General features: G+C 34.0%; 1 protein-coding gene across 2 annotated transcripts in view; it reads left to right on the forward strand.

Annotated features, from left to right (window-relative positions):
- The first annotated feature begins 1,120 nt into the window (after positions 1-1,120).
- Positions 1,121-15,926, forward strand: part of LOC127851323 (collagen alpha-1(I) chain-like) — a 50,738-nt gene continuing 35,932 nt past the window's right edge. For both annotated transcript variants that reach the window (XM_052385030.1, XM_052385031.1), the window contains exons 1-2: positions 1,121-1,969; positions 9,676-9,757. In XM_052385030.1, coding sequence (XP_052240990.1) covers positions 1,694-1,969; positions 9,676-9,757 — 358 coding nt within the window. In that variant the 5' untranslated portion in view covers positions 1,121-1,693. The remainder of the gene's footprint in view (positions 1,970-9,675; positions 9,758-15,926) is intronic.

Below are 15,926 nucleotides of genomic sequence, written 5' to 3' on the forward strand. Positions count from 1 at the left end.
AAAATCTTGTTTAGGCGGAAAGTGTCGTCCCTGATTAGCCTGTGTGGACTGCACAGGTTAATCTGGGGCGACACTTTACGCACATGCATTATGCCCAGTTTTCTCAGAACACGAATCATATGTTTGAATTTAGTTCTGTGTTGCTGTTTTCTTTGTTTTATTTTCACCTAACATCTTCTTATTGAAAAATAAATAATATTAAAAAAATATGTCAGAAAATACGTGACGGCATGTTTTGTTATTGGAGTCGACAAAGGGCAATTGATAAACCATGCCAGCAATTTTATAAACGGCGATAAATTGCATTAATAAGCTAAATGGATTTGCGTGACATTTGGAATGGACATTATCTGATAATTTTATCCCAATAAAACCTCCGAGTGTACGGCACCATGTCACGTGTCAACAGAAAGCTTGCAATATTGACATAAGCAAGAAGAATATTGCGAACGTGTTACTGTGCGAAATAAGGTTTTTATTAAACATTTGTATTTGAGGATTATTTTAGAATTAATTTACAGCATTATTTATTAAATAATGTATTATGATGCTGGGGAAACAAAGGAAATACACATCATTTATGTTTAAAACTTTAATTCGCCGAGGCATTCATTAATTCGTTTGCTTGCTCATTCCTAACATTAATTCATTCAATTATTAATTTATTTATTTACAATTAATCTGATCTAAGCATATCTTAATTTTCGAAATACAATTTATAATAATTTACACGATATTGGTATTGTGACACAACCTCAATATTAGTTTTTATCATTTGAAACAAACCAATTCGTTAAGGAAAGTTGATCAAACATCCAATTTTGTAACAATGTTAAATACAACCTTGAAAATCAGCCATTATTTATAGCCCCGTGGTGATTAAATGTATCATTTCAATTAATAACACTCGAAATTGTTTTGAAATTTGCACACGCACATGGCTTTCATTACAAATCACGCAAGGCGAGCCCCATTTAAATAACTATAAACAAAATTGCGCGTATTTTGACTGAGAACGCTCTAGAGCGCCGGTGGGAAGCAAGTGCCCGTACCTAAGCGTCTGTGCTCCAACTCTGCTACCGGCAGGGGATGCAAAGTTTATATACAGCGCAGACCACGTGCGGCGAAGATCTGTTCTTTTACATGAAATATGGGTCCATAAACCATCCGACCGTTAGGAAGCTAATTTGAAACTCGGGATTTCACGTTGTGTTTACAAGTCTTCAATATCGTTTCTAAAGTGTTTCTCTGTGGTTTGTTCAGTGGATAATGTGAACTCCTGTTATACCTTATTCCATGTGCCAATTTTGGCGGATTAAGTTAAATGTTTTGGATTAGCAATACTACTTTAGAAAAATGCATAAAAATGAAATAAAAATGTTTTTTTCTGGATAAGAAAGGAAACAAACCACTAGTTTAAGGAAAACACAATATTGAATTGCTAGATTGGTCTCGTCTTTGGATATCAGATATCACAATATTCGCTCATTTGAAAGACGGATATAATTAAAAGGTTTCGTATTCATCCAAAAAGTGTCTAGTTGCCAATATGGATAACGGCCCATAATTATTAAGTTCATATTTCAATTTGAAAACATTTACACCATGATTATGTGCGCACATGAAGTAAATAAGTCAGCACAACGCAGAATAGCGCGAATTTCGCAGTGAAGAATTCGGTGAGAAGAAAAAGATGGATGAAAATATCAGGACGAAAATGTTCCAAAAAAGGGATAAAGGATCAAAAAGCTTCAGCCCTTGTATGAAAATATGGGCTTGGTCTACGGTGTGTGCGGTGTTGTTGGTGTTAGCAATTGTGATATCAATAAGTTTGTGGACAATTGTTTCCAACCAAAAAACATTGAACTCGTTAGAAGATAGGCTTATTCTCCTGGAAACGGAATTAAAAGAAACAAAATCAACTATTGAATTAATAGTCGAAGAAAAGGTTAAATCTGAACTTGACAAGGTTTGTTAATGGCTTTCGTTTATCTGAATAAGATTTAATTTATGTTTATGACAGTCATGTTTTGCTATTAAAGCATATTAAATTCATAACATAGTCCTGTTCACTTGCATGGTGTTTACAAAAGAATAATTTATTTAGATATATATTTTATGAAATAAAAATACTAGACTAGAATAATAATACTAATAATACTTATACTACTACTAATAATAATACATATAATAAATAAAAATTATAATCGAAATAATGATGATGATGATAATAATAATAATAATAATAAGGAGAAGATCAGCGGTTGCAGTATTATAATAATTATTATTATCATTATTATCATTCGTAGTAGTAGTAGTAGTAGTAGTAGTAGTAGTAGTAGTAGTAGTAGTAGTAGTAGTAGTAGTAGTAGTGGTAGTAGTAGTAGTAGAAGTAGTAGTAGTAGTACTTGTTGTAGTAGTAATAGTAGTAGTAATAGTAGTAGTAATAGTAGTAGTAGTAGTAGTAGTAGTTATTGTAGTAGTAGTAGTAGTAGTAGTAGTAGCAGTAGTAGTAGTAGCAGTAGTAGTAGTAGTAGTAGTAGTAGTAGTAGTAGTAGTAGTAGTAGTAGTAGTAGTAGTAGTAGTAGTAGTAGTAGTAGTGGTGGTGGTAGTAGAAGTAGTAGAAGAAGTAGTAATAGTAGTAGTAGTAGTAGTAGTAGTAGTAGTAGTAGTAGTAGTAGTAGTAGTAGTAGTAGAAGTAGTAGTAGAAGTAGTAGTAGTAGTAGTAGTAGTAGTAGTAGAAGTAGTAGAAGTAGTAGTAGTAGTAGTAGTAGTAGTAGTAGTAGTAGTAGTAGTAGTAGTAGTAGTAGTAGTTGCTGTAGTAGTAGTAGTAGTAGTAGTAGTAGTAATAGTAGTAGTGGTATTAGTAGTAGTAGAAGTAGTAGTGGTAGTGAAGGAGGTAGCTGTAGTGGAAGGGGTAATATTATTAAGGCAAATACTCTTATTATGAATATTACAATAATTCATACACATATGTATATTATGTGTTGACAAAGAAAAGATACCTGTTCAAATATTACATCCTTAACATCATAGAAATAACACTCAGCGATAAATACTTTATTAGTATTTTATATATTTGATAAAGGTTTTTTCTGTATATTGCATTTTTAATGCGAGATTATAAATAATAAAACTGCCATAAAAATAAAAAAAAATAAACGACACCTTAAAAAACCGATAATAAAAACACAGAATTTTTTAATAAATAATAAATAATTAATTGATCACGTCTGACGATCACTATCGACCAATTATGTCTTTTTAATTTCCATTCAAAAAAATAAATGGCTTTATGAGCACAAGGTTATTAGTGGGTACTTTCAGGTTCAACAGCGCCTCTTAATTTGCCACTTATGTTTTATTCTCAGCATGTTTAAATGTCCATGCATTAAGATGGCTTATCAAGTACAACATATGGCATATGGGTTAAATTTTGCGATTATCATGCTGATATTCTGAGAGTTCAATTATTTATTATTAGTTTTTAGAAAAGCCCTTAATTTTACCTGAATGCATCGTATACCCCATCCCTTTCAAATTTAATTTTAACGCACTCAGCAAAAGCAATCGTTAGTAGTTACGGAAGATGTAAATTGCAAAACACTGTGACTGGTCTTTCCTTAATTGCCTCGAAAAAAATGTTATTACTGCATTTATTTCCATGAGTTTATTGTTTTTATAATTCCATAGAAGAACATTATATGCATTCAATATGCACATCTCAGTAGTCAAGATTTAATTGCAACATTAAATAGCATACACATAAATTTACCCACTAAATACTTAAAGCAATGTGTCAAACAGCCAAACTTTATTATTCTCAAATATTACATTACATTATAACACGACTTTAAATGTTTGAATGTTGTCGTCTTTCCAAGAAGACAAATAATGGTTTTGCATAAAAACATGACTTTGATTTATTTGATGACATCTTAATTGAACAAGTTGCATTCCGTATGCATGAGGGATCCATAAATTTGCTGATTTTATACTTAAATAGACGATAAAGATCTTGTTAATACAATTCATATACAATCGACTGAGTTTTTGTTGGATAATTGTTTCATCTATTGTTTAACTTTTTATTTTTAATAGTTTATGCTGCTGGTACACTTACAGTACTGGTATTATTCTATGCATGTGCCTGCATCACGATTAACTATTTGGTTGCGGATAAAACCTTTAAGGGGTGTTGCGGCAGTTTATTTAACGGAGAATATATTTATAGCAACACCGATGGTGCTATTATCACAACTCAATAATTTTGTTATCAGTATCATCAGAAATGACCGAATTGGTTTATAATTCAATTGTCAGTGGTTCGATCCCAAGTGGGGTTAACTTTTTTACATCTTTTTTATTTCTTTAATTTCATTCTTGTTTTATACTGGAGCTTTTTAGTCATGTCGTTTAAATTTATCAAGTTAAAGCATTTAATCACAAACTTCAAAACAAGCCGAAATCTGTGAACAAGTACATGTAAGTTATTAATGATTAAGGTCGAGTTTGATACTGTATGGTATTATGTTTGTGATTAAATATTGTTTTTTATTTATGTCTTTTGGTAAGCTGTTGTGATCCCAGTTAAGATTCAAAACAATTTCTAATGTTTATGCATATTTCTTACGATCTATGTACCGGTACTTGGGTTTTGCTTAATTGATGTATTTTATAAAATTTGACGTAGACGGTAGGGATAGTTAAAGCCAAAAATCTCTGTTAAAAGTGCGGTGACCCCCTTTTTCTATTTTTGTTTCATGATAACAATACATAGATGAACATATTTGAGAAGTTTCGCAAAATGTTATTAGATATAACTTTTTTAAATTCCATTTTTGTGGTAAAAAAGTAACAAAATGACATTTTTTGGGTGACATAAAAATTATAAAAATTAAATTTCTTAAAATTTAACTTGTGTTCTCCATTTTTTGGTTGTTTGTGGTTTACTTAAATGGTATATGATATATATTAGCTTATATAATCTCTACATGTTTCCAATTTCATAGGTTATTAATCATAAATATGCAATTAGAGATTTTTCAGTTTTAATGAAAAAGTACATATTATATAATGGTGAATAAAATCCAAACAAAGCCGGTGACCCTATGTTTTTATTGCATTTTTCATTTAGTATTTGTATGTAGTACTTGAATAAAAATTTTGAGCAAAAGTTATTTGATGGAAAAAAATCATCAAAACTGCAGCAACACCCCTTAAGACATCTCAACAGATTCGACCACCTTCTCTCTCTAAGTTAACAAAATGCATAGAAATGCTTAGCAAAATTCAGTTTACATTATTCTGCCATCAAAATGTCAGTGTATGTTTTAACAATAAAGCTTTAGTAGATCGCATTTTTGTCTAACGATAGGGTCCGTACATTTTCTGCTTCGCCAGTGGCAATTAATAGTTTAAAGGATACACGATACAGGTTATCACGTTTCAACATTTAACTGTGAGAGCTGTTCTAGCATCGTTGTTTATTGCTCAAAACAAAATGCAAAATCATGCCGTGAAAAATGAAGTGCATGCGTTAGTTACCGTCATTATACCCCCACAAACGAAGTTTAGGGGGGTATATAGGAGTGAACTTGTCTGTCGGTCGGTCTGTCGGTCTGCAAGTCTGTCGGTCCGTATTAAGTGTCCGCTCTCTAATTAAAGTTGTTTTCATCCGATCTTCACCAAACTTGTTCAGATGTTGTATCTAGATGATGTCTAGGTCAAGTTCGAATATGGGTCATGCCGGGTCAAAAACTAGGTCATTGGGTCACTTAGTGCGTTTTAAACATTGAGCATGGTGTCCGCTCTCTAATTCAAGTAGTTTTCATCGGAGCTTCACCAAACTTGGTCAGAAGTTGTATCTAGATGATGTCTAGGTCAAGTTTGAATATGGGTCATGCCGGGCCAAAATCTAGGTCACGGGGTCACTTGGTGCATTTTAAACATTCAGCATGTTGTCCGCTCTCTAATGGGGTTACCCCATTAGTCAGTCGGTTTAAGCATTTCGGCTAAGAAATAAGAAATTTCGGCCAATCAGCGCCATCGTTATATAAGCGCATCAACCAATTAAAACGCCGCTTTTTAACAGCGTTAGGCCTATCCACTGTAAAGCACTACGTCTTTTTAACGCTTCATATAAAGGTTATATATTTTTAAACCAATAGATTTTTATTAAGGCACCGCACCAACACTGCAAAGTTTTATATTTATACCAATGGTACAGCCCAGTAAAATCGGGCTGTCCATTTTATGGCCGTTTTCGGCTTTTTTATGCAGAGTTCTATGTTAAGCAGTGTGCTCGGGCAATGGTTTTTAACCGAAGTCCCGAGGGTAAATAACCCCATTAGTCAGTAGCCGCTCTCTAATTAAAGTAGTTTTCATCCGATCTTTATCACACTTGGTCAGAAGTTGTATCTAGATGATGTGTAGGTCAAGTTCGAACATGAGCCATGCCGGGTCGAAAACTAGGTCACGGGGTCGCTTAGTGCGTTTTTAATATTGAGCATTGTGTCCGCTGTTTTTTGTGAAGACAACATGCAAAATATTCTGTGTCAATTTGGCATGTGGGGGTATTCGTCACGTATGTGGCAAAGCTCTAGTTTGAGTTGGCATTCTGTTAAAATTGTCAAAATGTTGTCCGATTCCATTTTTGTTTAGCCTTGCACGATACAAGGGTCGGACAAAACTGAGCAAGACAAGGCTGACATTAATTTGTTTTTGTTAGAAATTGAACACGATTTCATACTGTTTCATGGAACCCCATCACCGAAGAAAAGAAAACAAACAAGACTGATACACACGTAAAAAAAACACAATTTTCTCGTGAGCACGTAATGCAATACGATATGCTTATGATTAAGATGTCGTTATAATGTAACTAAAGTCTCTTCTTCTTCTTGGCGATCACTTTCATTGGAATGGAAAGCGTTGCCCCGTTGTTAAACGAACCAAGTACATCCGTCTTCATAAATGGTTTATTTTCGGACTTTTCCTTGTCAGAAGAGAATTGGCGGCGAGGTTTTTAGAGCGTCTCCCGACATTCCCGTGTGAGTGATCCTTCTCATACCTCGAAGCATCGACGAGGGCTGGCTGATAGTCGTCTGTCCTCCACCCTTCAACCTTTCCAGGTCGGAAAGCCCTGTCTAGAGTTTACACTCCTGCTGGCATAGCTCTCTTGGTCATAGAGACGCCCGAACCACCACTCCACGTTCAGAAATAAGCCGTGACGCGGTGATAGATTACACTAAATGAGTTAGTAATTATTCAACAAGGAACCCAAATCTTAATAGAATGAATGTTATTTTTTTCCCTGTTAACACAATAATTTTGTTTCAACATGCATCCTCTTTGATATGCGCGTGTATCGTTTTGACCTGCTTATCAGGAGACCAAATTGCTTGCTCTGGCTTGCCTCCATCATAAAATAGCATCCTGTCGATTCCACTAAATTAACTGGTACATTTTTTGTGGCATGTAATTACCTTAATTTATAGCATTTTTCAGTAATGTACGAGATTTCCTGAGTGCTGCTGGAATCTCTTGTTCGTATAATGTATTTTGTCTCGCTGTTGAAAAACGGAGTTTAATGCATGTGCTTAAAGTGTCGTTACGAATTAGCCTGTTCAGTCAGGTACGACACATTCCGCCTTAGCCGTATTGTTTTCAAAAGAACGAAAGAGAGTCCTTTTCAACGAAAAATACTATGAAAGTTGAAAGTTTTGTTACTGATGCCCCCGAGCTGAACAGGCTTATTTAGGACGACACTAAAAATACATAAATCCCCAAGGCTCATGTATGATGTAAAAAGGGAATTATTGATTTATTAGAAAATCGACGACATTATCTGATTTCTTTTTTCGAATGAATCTTTAGGCGTTTGTTTATTTCAACAGGAAGTCAGCATTCACTAATATCATTCACGTAATTTATCAATTTGTTTTCATCAAAAGCGAAACCACTTTGCCCGCGTGTCATTTGTAATTGTGTTAGGCATAGATACACATTGCACCTAACATAAGTCACCATTATATTGCGTTCATATAGGCATTTAGGGTGCTACCGAATAAGAGCCTCTATTATTATATTTGAATGCGAGTTTCCCTGTGTTACTATATTGGTTGGTTGAACCTGTGGTTCATTCATTTGACTGACGGTTAGAAGGGCGTTTAGTGTATGTTGTTCGACCTTCTTTTTGTATACAAGATTGATTTACCTGAAACCCCTCACTCGTCATATTCCTTAGTAGTAGATTACATACATAAACATCCCCGTTTTATTTCAAATTGATCCTCTGGCTGCCAGTTAGGTCAGTTTGACCTTTTGCTACCTTTTGTTTTACATGAAACTTCTGAGGCTACATAATCAAAACGAGAAGTAGTGCGTTGACCAGACTTAAGATTGCATACTGGCAGACATGTTGTAGTTGTTTAATGTTGTGAAGTTGAAAATTTCTATGAAACCGATATCTTGATTTTCATTTGCATTGCCATCTCACACAATTGTTATTGCTACCTTCAAGATCAATGCCATACGCTGACAAGAAATGTCAAAATATAGCACGTGTTGGCAAACCTCTCGAATCGGTATTTGGGTGTATTAAAGGGGCCTTTTCACAGATTTTGGCATTTTTTAACTTATTCATTATATGCTTTATATTGATAAATGTAAACATTGGATCGTAAAAGCTCCAGTAAAAAATCAAGAATAAAATTAAAAAAAAGAAAAGAACATTGCCCGGAGCAGGTTTCGAACCAGTGGCCCCTGGAGTCCTGCCAGAATCCTGAAGTAAAAACGCTTTAGCCTACTGAGCTATTCTGCCGAGTACTTGACGTATTTTATACCTTATATAAGCAATCTTCGTAGTTGCACACAATTTAACGACAAAAACAGAACTCTCCAAATTATTCAATCGTTTCGCGTTGCAACGCTTTATAATTTTTATGTTTTAAAATCGTCAAAAGATGCATTTAATGGCTATATTAGAGCATGGTAAATGTTCAGTATTACTGTTTCCTCACTTATATCATAACTAAAACGAAAATTTGCGAATCTGAAACAACTTTTTTCAATTTTGTCAATTTACCAAAGCGTGAAAAGATCCCTTTAATCAAATTCAAATAGAGCGCAAGTGTTCTTATTAGCGTCATTTAGAATTGACATGGAAAAGGTATATTCATTCCTCTCATGTTATATGTTTGCTTGTATTGTGTTGTCGCGGGATTTGAATGGCAATGTATCCTTTGCTATATTTCCAGGACCATACATTAGTTGCTTAGCACGAGTTTTAGAACGGTTAGCAACATCTGTAAAGCACCTTCATTACGTTTGCATCTGCCATATATCATATTCCTTATCATGATATTTGTTAAAACCTTTTTGACGTTTTAGACACAAAAGTGTGTTGTAATTGATTGCATCGTTCAAGTCGACTGCTGCGTGATTAAGAGTGAATCTGTCACTGTGAAACGTGAATAATATTGTAGTTGTATGATGAAACGTACATGAAACATAAACCCGTCAAACCATTTACCAAAAACCCGTCTACACATTTACAAATATGTTGAATTAAGCTGGAATGTAGCCTCATGGATTCGTGTGATTGTGTTGAATGGTCGTGTTAGTATGCAAAACGTGCAGGTACTTAGTTTCTTGTATTTTTTTGCTTTACAGAGATTAAACCCACTTAATGAGGACTTAAGTCGACGATTGTTGAATAGAGCGACCAGACAGACTCCTTGCACTTGTCCACCTGGTAAGTTGATTCCTTGCAATTCCGCCCCTCCTCCCCCTACCCCTTTTTAGCTTCATTGAAGTCTCGCCTGTAAAGAACATCAATATGCCATTCTCGTTCTCGTTTGTTTGTCCGTCTATGGCATAGGTTTCTATATACCGTTTCTGTCTTGTCTATCGCTCTGTTAGGCCTACACTTATGTCCGTTACATATTTTCTTTTCTCCCCAACTGATAAGATTTCACTTTTGTCTTTGCTACCGCACTCATAAGATTTCACTTTTGACTTTTCTACCGCACTGATAAGATTTCACTTTTGTCTTTTATACCGCACTGAAATTAGTACAATTTTGTCTTTTCTACCGCACTGCTATTATCAAGTTCATTTAAATTCAATATTAAACAAATGAAATCGCTTGATTATTCAACATTTTTACAATTGAAGCATGGTTTCATTTTATGTACATTCTTGAACTTTGGTCAAAATTAACTATGGCAATGACTGGTTTCGTCAACTTCACATTTTTTATAAGATAACGTTTTGGAACTTTCAGCGCCATGCGCCTGCAATTCGAGACGCATGCAGTCAATTCGCAGCTCATTTAAGAGTCTGCAGACATGTAACACATTACACAGGCACATGGGCGAATCGAGTACTCGAAAAAACATCACTCAGTATCTTGTGGCAGATACATGTGCTAGATTTTTAATTGTGTTATCAGTCTGTAAACAATGACCCGTGTAGGGCTGGGTTTAATCCAAATTAAATTGATTCGAATTAAATTGCACTGCACTGCGTCAGACGTAAGGCTGGTTACGTCAGCAATATTGGGTAATTGTTGCCACGCGATGCAGTCTTTGTACTCGTCTGCTCATGATGATATTACGTCAGCAGTTAAGGATGTAAAGTACAAAATGGGCTGATGTTTAACAAATATATTTCGCGGTGTATTAATTTGATATCAATAAAGTGGATTATAGAATATAACCCTTTGTTACCATACTTATATTTACGTGTTGAAAAACAATATAAGTGACATCAAACCTATACATTCAACTATCAAAGGTTGATAGGGTCGCAAGTATATTTTGATAGGGTCAGGGGGGGGGCGGTATTTATTTATTTATTTATTTTTTTTTTGGGGGGGGGGGGTGACTATTTTACTTGAAACAATTATATTTACACAAATAAATACAGTTGTCTCGGTTCGGCAGAAGTATACATCTTTTTCCTGTAATATTTGATAAATATTAAACACGTTATTTATGCCTACGTTTGTCGCATCCTCGTTACAAGTCTCATTTTCCTAAAACGCAACAAAATGTAAAATAAGAATAAGAAGAGAACATATACAGCTTTTAATTGTCATTTGAAAGTATTTGCTTTATACCAAAACAATAGCCATTATAAATGCATGTTAGTTTTTCTTTGTACCAAGATACTGTTATGATTACAATGTAATGGTTTGATTAATTATCTACAAAATTACAAAAAGCCATATTTCTGTAAACAGACCCCCTCCATTAAGATAACATATTCCAAAACTAAAAAAAAAACAAGTATATATATTCATGGGTATGTTCACCATAAATAATAACAGACAGTTTTCAGACAAATTAAACTGTCAGTAGGTCGCCATGAAAACATGGTTTTAGTGCTGCATTATCCGGCAACGTGACAATAGAGTATTGCTCGCTTTGACTGGAAGCAGTCTGTTTAACCTTCTATATTATCGTCCTGATATCTTGTCAAGATAAGTGCTCATCTAATAGATACTGTTTTCTGATTCTCAGTTTAGAGCAAGGCAAACATCGAGTTGGGACAGCTGGTGTGCTTTAATATCACTCCTGGTTCTTGATAAATATCGAGATGCGGTTCCAAGAAGATAATTTATATGTTTTGCGAAATTAATTATACAAATCTCCAGAAAAAACTATTTGAAATATGTTTTAGACTGATTATCGTGTTAAACTTCTCCTTCGAGAAGTTAATCCACTGCTTATGAAATTTCTGTAAACTAAAATTGAATATAATTATGTATGATTGTGTATAATATTATTCAAATTTAATCAAATAGCAAAACTAAGCACATAAATATGAAATATGTATTGATGACAATTCTTATAAAGCACTATGCAATCTTTAAACTGATAATCATTTCAAACTAAATCCAACAGAAATGTATTGTCAAGAAGTTAATCCAGTATTTACTAATTTTTTTTACAATTTACAATTAAGTACCAGTTATGTTTTTAATGATGAAGTTACATCACGAAGAACAATTAGCAAAAAACACATACATGTGACATTTCTTTCATGAACTATTCAATAAAAGTATATAAATAAAACACATTTGTGAATGACTATTGTATATATCAAGAAATCTGACGTTCCGATAGCACTTACAATAATAGCTCATCATATAGACCAAACTGTTTACTAAATAGCCTAATCTATAGTCATTAGTGATGCCCGCTTGTTAATTGTTACAGTTTCCCATCTGAGTTTGGCGGAATGTTAACGGCACTCGACTATGCATACAGAAAATATTGTTTTAACAAATGTTATTAGTACAACAAGCAACACACCATCCATCGTCTGTACTTCGCAATGGAACTTGTTCTGCTAAACCCATCAGAGCTGGTTTCTTGTAATACTATATCAACGCCTCCCTGGGGTCTGAAAGAGATACTAAAGACATGCAAGCGAGCATGAAACAATAATAACATGCCAGTGTTGTTCCATGGAATGGTAAACCTTACCCACTGTTATAAAGGCAAAGTTGTCGAGAAGTTTTTTCTTTGCCTTTTAAAAGGCTTAAAATGACGTGTCTACTGTAAATATTAAAACTGTGTATGTAGGAAGATTGCTTTTAGTTTGACTTTTATATTTTAATGTTGCTTACTTTAATGATTTTCTTATTTGCATATATTGATTAAATAAGCATTATTTTACAGGTTGTGATTTTTTTATATTGAAGACCGGTTAAGTAGATGCGAAATTTAAAGGTGATAGTATGCAAGTACATAAACAATATTGTTGCACTAACGAACACATCAGAACAGTGAACATTATGTATAATTACCAATAAAGGAACTTTATTTTGAACATTTCAATATATTTCTTAATTAATTTAGATTCAATTTTCATTTTGCTTATATTTAAAAAGTATACATAATAAATCAAATAATTTCTAATCACATAGGATCATTGAGGTTTACACATATATTTTTACTAGTAATGTGGATGTCTTTTTAAATCGTTTTAATTAACATAAATCAAGAGAGGGCGGGGGTCATTGAAGTTTATAAGTTATATTTACAACATATGAAATAAGAGATTTTGCTAAATAAAATAAGGATTAGTGTTAAAGGTAAGGAGGTGGGCTAAGTTATGAGCTGATTTTCTAAAACAATTTAATAAGTACAGGCTCTTGTAATGATATATTTTGTCATATGCAAATTGTAAATTAATATCTTTATAATTTTCGTAACAGTTATCGAAGGCATTAATGATAAAGATGAAAATTTCTTAAGAGGTATTGCCAATTTTCAAGATAACGTCACAAGCTCCACAACCGAAATTACTGAAAAATTGAATAATTTTACATACTTCTTGGATGGATATTTCTTAGAGAGATATACGCTGCTTTTATAATTGAGTTCAATTACTTAACTAATATATTACATAAAACACGATTAACAACACATACTGAAAGTAATGCCCGAACAAAGTAAAGTAAATCTTCGACCTGTCTGTGTGTGGAATGAACAAAAACATTAAAGACATACCTGAGAGGATATAGAACTTTTAATGAAGACAAATTAGCACAGTCGGTGAAAGATACAAACAGAATTTGGCTACTCAAATAAAAATACAAACAGGTGGTGATTCAACGCTATGGACATAATATGTTTCGGATTCTCTTTGTTTAATGTAAAAGTTATATACATTGGATAAAACAAATTGATAATTGGGGACAACCTGTTTTTATTATATTTTGTACTGACATTCTTTCTTGTCAGATATTGGCATTTTATATAAATAAATTCATAAGAGATAGGGCCCGTTTGAGAATAATTAGTTTTATAGGAGGACGTTGATTTCGAATAACCAAGCATATTAGCAGCGGCATGATTTGATGATGTGAGATTATTATTACTTTATATCATACACATTTTTAAATAATAGTAGCAGTGCAATGGACTTTGAAAAGTTGTTATTACATCAAGTGCATCTGTAGTATTCGATAAATGAGCCGCTTTATGCGAAAATTGTCTTATGCCATATGCAGAAAGCGTAGCTCCAGCTCTGCATGCGCAATCGTCAACGTTAATCCTTCACATGCATTGCAAGAAACCATCACTTAATATTCTTCACAATCTGGCAGAATATTTGTTATTTTTCTATTCTTTGCGTACCTGTGCCTTTAACATCTTGCCAAACCGGAAAATGAGGGCAAATATTTTGGCACGTGGCATACCTTCTTGTTAGTGTTAGAGGCGTTCTTGGCCTGTGTGCCGTCGCACGCGCCGTCGAATTAAAATATTGAATCCATGCATGAACATTTAAGCAACTTAAGTTATCAAACTTATGCAATTGATCATACGGAATACCTTTGGGGAGAGTATATATTTATTCGCTCTTCACATTGAACGTGAGCGAACTTTGAAACACCTTGTCCGGAATTAAATTACCATTAATAACCAACATGAGACGGATTTGTGCGTGTATAAATCTTCACCATACCTCAAAAGACAAGGTCACACTAAAAGTTCATGAATTTGTTAGATTAAGGTGGAATGTGGGGGCATCCGTGCCTTATGTAACAAACTTCTTGTTGTTTATTAAAACTTTAAAAGAATGTCAGTTTTTGTAAAACATTTTAGGTGTTGTTGTTTTTTTTTTGTTGTAGTTTCTCTTTTAATAAGTTTAGCAGTGTCTAACTGGTAATTCATACTTAATACATACATTTACTGTCTTTTATTGGTTGTGGTTATGAAAGCAAGTTGGTGCCGCGTAAATATTCGACTAATTCAGTGCCCCAAAATAACAATATAACACTATTTCAAAGAATATGCTTAAAACAAACATATACTATCATTCGTTGTATTGTTACCGGTCTATTACAAAGAGTGTGAAACCTGTGTAATATCAAAGCGATGAAGGCACTGAATTTGTTCGCTGTTGTATAATCTTAGACGCAACTCAGTTTTCAAAATTATGTTTAAGCTTTTTTATATCGCAAGTTTGAAATGATCAAAGCCATTCAAATTTATAAAGAGTGTGTCTTAAAGCACAGGTCGAGATGTGTTTTTTTTAATCATTGATAAAAAAATATAATTTAAGCTTCATTTTAGGAAAACAGGGCTTAATGCATATGCATTAATTGTCATCCCAGTACCAGAAACTCTCTTTGAACAAAAAACACCACAAAATCAGAAAGTGTTGTCCTTGATAAGCCTGTGCGCATTGCACAGGCTAATCAGTGTGCACAGGCTAATCTTATTTGACATGCATTAAGCACCGTTTTCCCTGAAAGCAGCCAATATGTACATATTTCATTGACACACATAGGCTGGCCAACGTTGTCTTACAAGCTGTTAAATACTAGTACTTTTGAATACATACACACTATGTAGTGCACCAGTGGGAACTATTAACAGGCAGCTGCGGTGGTTAGAGCAGACGCTCCTAGCATCCGTCGTCTGCTTAATTTTACTGCAGTTATCCATACAGGCAGTGGTTACGGTCCTTAGCGTTCTTAACGCAGACTGACTTGCAAAATTGCCTCTACATTATTTGTGAGCGTAAACTATTTAAAAGCTTAACTGTTGCTTGCCACAAACGACATCGATCCGACATAGATTTATTGACAAATTGTCAGTGTCCGGGGTACATTTAAGTATACTTAAGAGTACCAGGGTTACAGTCATAGAAGAAGTACCCGAGCCGACTATGCCCAATCGAGCCTAAGGTAGCACACTTACCTTAATAGTGCGAAATCCTTGGTCGGAAACCTGGACTGCATTTATCTCTCTCCATAACAATGGTCACAACTTTAGACCGAGACACGTTTAATTTACCCGAGAGGTCTTTGAGTTCACACATTCACTGCTCAATGGTGTGACTCAATGTAAATTCCATTGAAGAGAAAGATGTAAGAGCACATAATTTAAGCAGGATTTTTG

This window comes from Dreissena polymorpha, chromosome 11 (assembly GCF_020536995.1).
Source record: "Dreissena polymorpha isolate Duluth1 chromosome 11, UMN_Dpol_1.0, whole genome shotgun sequence".
In the NCBI taxonomy this organism is placed as follows: Eukaryota; Metazoa; Mollusca; class Bivalvia; order Myida; family Dreissenidae; genus Dreissena; species Dreissena polymorpha.